This window comes from Gracilinanus agilis, chromosome 3 (assembly GCF_016433145.1).
Source record: "Gracilinanus agilis isolate LMUSP501 chromosome 3, AgileGrace, whole genome shotgun sequence".
Lineage (NCBI taxonomy): Eukaryota > Metazoa > Chordata > Mammalia > Didelphimorphia > Didelphidae > Gracilinanus > Gracilinanus agilis.
Genome location: NC_058132.1, coordinates 211,743,683 through 211,750,657, shown reverse-complemented (window position 1 = coordinate 211,750,657; position 6,975 = coordinate 211,743,683). Strand labels below are relative to the sequence as shown.

The window sequence follows — 6,975 nt, the reverse complement described above, 5'->3', positions numbered from 1 at the left end:
AGACGAAAGAATTGGGAAATTAGTGAGTTTGAGGGGGGAGCACTGATATTAATGAGCAAAGGACTACTTCATTGATCACTAGCAAAAAGTGAGAAGAAATTTGGAGTCAAGAGCCCTTAAGAAATCTGTAGTTTTAAAAACTATCTTTAATTTGCATTCTAGTGAAATCACATGGCATTTTTGTTGCTTTGCTATCTTGAGAGATAAAAGCAACTTATACATTTTGTGGCTCAAATCTGAATTTCAGTGGACATCATTTTAAAGACATAAATCAGAGTGAATATTAAGGAAATCTTACCGTTATAGCAATAGAAAATTATCCCTTCAATATCTCAACTTGATTCATTTTGGTCCTGTTGTCTGGCAAGAGACAAGTCAGAAAAGATGACATGTTTAAACTTTCAGTAATGATGATACAAAGTAATAATGAAAGCTGATGTCTCTGATAAATGCAAGCTCAATTTAATTATTAACTTTGCCCTCTGTGCATATGTACACCAACACTTAATAGAACAGTGAATGTCACCTCACCAAAGGGATTAATTTTTGCAACTGTTGTCTATGTCCAACCATTATCTTGCCACAAGGGATCCATTCAAAATAATGGGTTCTTTCCTTGAGTTTTTCTGGTCTTAAGCATTTCTAGGATAGCACATGAGCTATCAATCCATTTCTTTTACTCTCTCCACATGGCCCCAAATCTTCTTTTTTGATCCCACACAAGATGGCATCTTTTATATTAATTCTGCTCTGTAATTCTTTGCTTGCAATGTGACTTTTATATTCTCACAAACCTGTCAATGGTCTGGGTGCTCAGCTTCATTTTGTATACTGTAATGTTGAGTAGATGGTGATTATAGAGTAAATTTGGGCTTCATAGGCTTCACAGGCTCACTTTGCCTGTTTCTGTTTCTGTAGCTCTGAATGAATTTGACCGAAGTCTTTGATCAGCACAGGTTTCAGACCCTTAAGGTCTTTAGAAGTCAATGTGGAGACCATTCATTCTTAGATTAACTTTTGTCTGAAATCCTAGGGTTTTCCTTGAATCAGCAAATTGGCTAATCAGTCTTCTTTTCCATTCCTGCAGACAATCACTCCAACCCTCAAAGGACCATGGCTTCAGAGAATAACTCTATAGTGACTGAGTTCATCATTATGGGATTAAGTGACCAACAAGAGCTCCAACTCCCTCTCTTCATCTTGTTCTTAGGAATCTACATTATCTCCATGGTGGGGAATTTAGCCCTTTTTGTAGTCATCAGAATAAGTTCCCAGCTTCACACCCCTATGTATTATTTTCTTAGTAACTTGTCCTTCATAGATCTATGTTACTCCTCTGTCGTTACCCCTAAAATGTTGGTGAGCTTTGTATCAAAGAAGAACATTATCTCCTATTCAGGATGTTTGACCCAGTTCTTTTTCTTCTGTTCTTTTGCTGTTTCTGAGTGCTACATGTTGACAGCTATGGCCTATGATCGTTATGTTGCCATATGTAGCCCCCTGCACTATACTGTCACCATGTCACAGAGAATCTGTTCCCTGCTAGTGTCAGGGGTATATACAATGGGCACTTTTTCAGGTCTGGTTCAAACAGTCTATTTGGCTAAATTGTTCTTCTGTCAAGACAATGTCATCAGCAATTACTTCTGTGACATCCTTCCCCTTCTAAAGCTCTCCTGCTCTAGCACATACATCAATGAGCTTTTGATGATGTTTCTTGTTGGATTCAATTCATTGGTGACTACCCTACCCATTTTTATCTCTTATGCTTTTATCTTCTCCAATATCCTCAGTATCCACACTGCAAAGGGGCGATCCAAAGCCTTCAGTACCTGTGGCTCCCACCTTACAGGTGTAATCATATTTTATGGGTCCATTATTTTCATGTATTATAAGCCAGTGTCTAGTTACAATGTAATCCAGGAAAAGGTGGCTTCAGTGATTTATACTATGGTTATCCCCATGTTGAATCCCCTAATCTACAGTCTGAGGAACAAGGATGTGAAAGACTCACTGAGGAAAGTCATGAAAAGCAGGGCATTGCCTTGATGCATGTAGTAACCAACAAAATTAAAAATCATCATGATTTTCTTTTTTTCTTCCAAATTTTCCCCTGGAAAAGGGCATGGCCTTGGTATAATTGTGGCATGAAGGAAACTATGATTTTTCATGCCCTGTTTCTTCTTCTGTGGTCTCTTTATTTTATTTTGAATGCCCCTATAGCCTGGCTTTCCAGGAATCATGTGTAACTAAGATGCTTACATACCCTGCCTAGATATCTTGAGAAAATATCCCACTAATATTAGTCTTTGAATTTATGACTCCTATCCCAAGCTAAACTTGCATATGTTCTTTCATAGGGCTCTTTTAAAAGCCCTGTCTCATGGAATGGAAGCTAATAAATTACTCCATTATAAGTTAGTGTCATTTAATAATAATTTACTTTGTTCTGTCTATAAGGGATGAATTAATATTAATGCACACATAGTTTCAGAATTTTATTGGTAGAGTTTAAAAAAAAGGATATACTTACTTTTTTAAGAAACCATATGAAATATACTCTAGTTTCATAAGTATTATTAACAGTACTGATTATTTGAGGTTTTTACTGTAGTTTACAATAGGAAGATACATCATGCAATTCTATGACTATATGATTTTGGAGGATTGGAAAAAAGAGTAGGAAAATTCTTTTTGAAAACTCCTTATATAATTTATCGAAAACCTTCTCTTTCCTGCCTACAATGATACAAGTCTACTTCATTTAAAGCAGACCAAGGGATTTCAGTCAGTAATACAAAGCAAAACATCTGATTTTATTATAACTGCTATCTCTGGCTACCTTCAAACAATAAGAACTCTGCCAAGTAATAAAACTGCAAGAAAAAGAATTAAATAACATAAGTTACCACAGAAGAACAAAAATAAATAGACACCTATGCTGCATGAATATGATTACAAAATCAGAGTCCAAAATACATTTAGAATTGAATTTTCCTAACTCATACAATTGAGAAGGCAGGCAAATATAGAACAAGGAGGTAACCAATAGTGTAAATCTACTTTCAGAGAAAGGGCCTTTCAATCACCATCCATTCTCACCTTTCTGCCAAAAGGATGTAGATATATCCTTTACAGACTATAACATAACATAATAAAAATAGTTATGGGGTCAGAGACCACAAACAAAAAGACAGACCCAAATGTAGAATTAATAATAAAATCCTAAATAAGGAGTAGGTCAAAGAAGAATTATTTGGAAGAAAGTGATAATGATAAAAAAATGATATCAAAGTTTCTGGAAGTTCAAGTGATTCTTAGAAGAAAAATCACATCCCTACAGACATACATTTAAAAAATTTTTAAAAGATAATTAATGATATGAATATACATTTTAAAATCAGAAAACCAACAAACAAACCTAAAATAAGCATAGAAGAGGTATTAGAAATTAGAAGAGAGAAAAATCAAAAATGAAAATCCATAAAACATTAAAGAAAACTAAATGTAGATTCTTTGAAAAGACTAATAAAACTGATGAACCTTTAGCTAATCTTATTAAAAAGAAAATAAAATCAATATGATTGCAAGTGAGGAATGTAAAATTCCAACAAAATCAGCATAAATAAAAAGGATAATCAAAATAATTATGCACAATTGTAGGCTAACAAAACTGAGAATATAAAAGAAATAGAGGAATACTTTCCAAAACATAAAATATTTAAGCTATCAGAAGAGCAGAGACCTTAGATAAGCCAATCTCAGAAAAGGAAATAGATCAAACTATAAATTAATTGCCAAAGAAAAACATATCCTGATCCTATTGGATTCATGCATGAATTCAGTCAAACTTGTGAGATCTTTATTAATATGTGAGATTTAATATGTACATTGAGATTTCCAGGGGTATAAGAAAGGGAACAAATCAAAAGTAGTTTGGAACAAAGGAAATATCTGGGTCACAATCTCTTGAGAGAGAAAGAAAAATCAAATCACAGAAATTAGAGAGAATAGCATTTATCGGCTATTCAACCCTCAAAAGGATACTACTAAACATGTTTGATGAGATGATCTCCAAGATATAAAGGAAAAGAAAAGAATCAATGAAACTGAAAGAGGCATTCTCTTGACAGTCTATCAGCATGCTCTTATTCTGTGCCAAAAACTTTCCCAGGCACTATGATAAAAAGAAAAATATGAAACAATCCATGGTTTTAAGTGTCAGTATTCCACAGAAGAAACAACATATACATAAATTCAAAATGTGTAGCAATTAACCAATCAACAATCATTTCTTAAGTATGTACTATATGAAAGGCACTATATGGTTGGTGTTGGGGATACAAGCACAAAGAATAAAACAATGTCTACTCACAACGAGCTTACAATGTAATGGGGGAAAGAAGAATATATACAAACTTATACATATAACCTATATAATCTTAGAGGATTCTTAATTTTATTTTCCTCCCAGGCCTCTTCCTGGCCTCTGGACTTCAAGACCATGCTCCTCCCACTATATCAATCTGGAACTGCTCTCAGAACCTAGGGTATCCTCACCCCTATAATTCCAACCACTCTTACAGCCTCCTTAATGTGGAATACACTTCTGCTAGGCATGATCCCTTCACCCCCTGGTGAGAACCTCTTGGTGTCTCCAATTTGTTGTAAGGCCTGGCCTCAACATTATTATCCTCTTAGGTCTGTGTCTGACTTCTGGACTATAATCCACACACAAGGTACCTTCATCACTTTCTCCTTTCTTTTCATCTCTCTCATTCTTTTGTACTATCTTCCCCCATTAGAATTTAAGCTTTGTGAAGGTTGGGACTATTTTTATTTTTTTCTTTTATATATATTTTTGGTGCTTAGTAGAGTGTCTGGGATAGGTAAGGCTTATTTTCTTCCTTCCAACTCCCACTCTCATTAATGATTCCTGAGCCACAGAGTTATGTTAACTTTTCCCTTAATATTTCGAAGGCTATCTCTGAGGAATCAAAAAGAACATCAAATACAATTGGCTCAAGCCTCCTACCAGTGTTTTTCCTCTCCCCAGTCCAAGATTATTAGCTCTGAATTATCTTAGTGAGCCAGTCTTAATTTAGAAAGCTGTTTGTAATAAGGTGGTACAGTAAGGAAAGTTGGTATAAGATGTTCCACCTCACCCCCAATAATGTTTATAACCATTCTTCTCCAAATGTATACAGAGTCCAGAGGGAAGTTGGCTCAAGCTTAGCAAATAAAGTGGCAAAAGTATAATTCAAGAGTCCCTGGCTGCTGGGAATTCTTTTCCCCCATGAAATGCCCCCAAAATTCCACTAAATCATAGGGAATAAGTGTCTCTCCTTGGCCCATAATGCGGAGTTAATATATACATTCTACCATATAGAATGGAGAATGGAGGAGTATGCAGTACTAAGACATTGATAGGAAGATGGGAAGTCCAGCCTCTCCTTCCTCTGGGCAATTTTTCCTTATGTATTTACTAGAATACTCTCTCTTCTGGATTATCATTCACTGAAATTCCTGAATTCCAGGTGATTTTACAATTTCATATGTATTCAAAGAGTGTGATGAAATCTTTTAGATAATTAGAAAAAGCATTCTTATCTGTCATCATTTTACTTGGACTAATGGCTTTCAAAGAGTTTTATTATATTTAGTCATGTAGAAATGATAATAAATAAATAATGGAGACACCAGGGATGTTAAAATAAATCTAAATGATTGTGGGTTTACACACTGGGATGTAGGAGAGACTAGACCAGGTTGGGAGACCAGAGGTCAGTTATGATGCTGCTAACTGACAAAATGGCTGTTGATCAACTGTCACCCTGGGCCAGAGTCTAGAAACAAGCAGGCAAGGTAAAAGGGGTTTAACAGCTTTAATTATGTTTAACTAAAAGGTGGGAAAGGGCTTTCTATACTTAAAATCTAAAGGGCAAAACCATAGGGCAAGGGGAGGACTTATTTCTACACTAATATAAGTGATCTAACAGGGAGGGCCCAAGAAACAGTGCAGTCTCTGGGAGCTGATTCAAGCCTGGTGCCAGCCAGACTTGAACAGCACAGCTATGAATCAGAGGGGTGGCTTTGAGGGCTCTCACAGTTTTCCAAAGATGTTCACAGGATGCCAAAATCCTAGGTGGTCCAAGATACCAAGAAGAGTGAGTGAACTTGAGGTACTGTCCACCAGGTCTCAAACTCCTCCTCTGCTTGGTTCTGCTCTGTAGGTCTTCTCCTCTTTGCTGGAAATCCACCTCCACTCAGGATCCCAAGGAAATCAGGATGCAGGGTGTCCTTTGCTCTGAGATCTCCCAGGGTTAACAACAGTTTTTGTCAACCCTTAATGGAGTCTCTCTCTCTCGGGGCACAAGCATCTTCTTCCTGCTCCTTCATTCCATCATAGAATGTTTCAGCTCCAGTCCATCCTGCTAGGTAAACCTTAACACTTAATTAACTAACTAATCTTCCTCACAACAATCAAAAGCCTTTGACTGAGACCAAAACTTGATTGAGCATCTTATTACTTTCTTTAAATAGAGTAGTAATATAATTGAGTAAATATCAACCAATTTGATACTTATAGGCAAACTAAATATAGTGTTATAATAAGTTGTGTATATTAACATAAATAACTAGAAATTGCACATATGTAAATACATTATATGCAAATTTAATAATAAAAATATAAAGAACTTAAATACAGTGGTTGTGTTCTGTTTTTTTTTAACCTTTACTTTCTGACGAGTAAGAGAAATCCTACCTCCTCATCAGAATGGAAGAAAGGAAGAAAGAATGGGGACAATGCCAAGGGCCTTGAAAAGTAAAGTAAGGAAGAAGGGGGATGTCCAAAAATAATTTTTATTTTCTAAGTTGAGAATATGACTTAATTGTCTTTTAAAAGGAAATAGGAAAGAAGTCTGATGAGAAAGTCAAGGATAAAAAGGGTCTGAAACACCCTCCATACACAAT

General features: G+C 35.6%; 1 protein-coding gene across 1 annotated transcript; it reads left to right on the top strand.

The window, feature by feature from the left end:
* Window positions 1-1,110: 1,110 nt before the first annotated feature.
* LOC123239119 (olfactory receptor 8D1-like) lies at window positions 1,111-2,049 on the top strand. The gene has a single exon (XM_044666393.1). It carries the CDS (start codon window positions 1,114-1,116, stop codon window positions 2,047-2,049), a length of 936 nt encoding a protein of 311 aa, XP_044522328.1. The 5' UTR covers window positions 1,111-1,113.
* Window positions 2,050-6,975: the final 4,926 nt, after the last annotated feature.

Coding starts and splice junctions, on each gene's coding strand:
- LOC123239119 (XM_044666393.1), top strand. CDS start 1,114: ATGGCTTCAGAGAATAACTCTATAGTGACTGAGTTCATCATTATGGGA.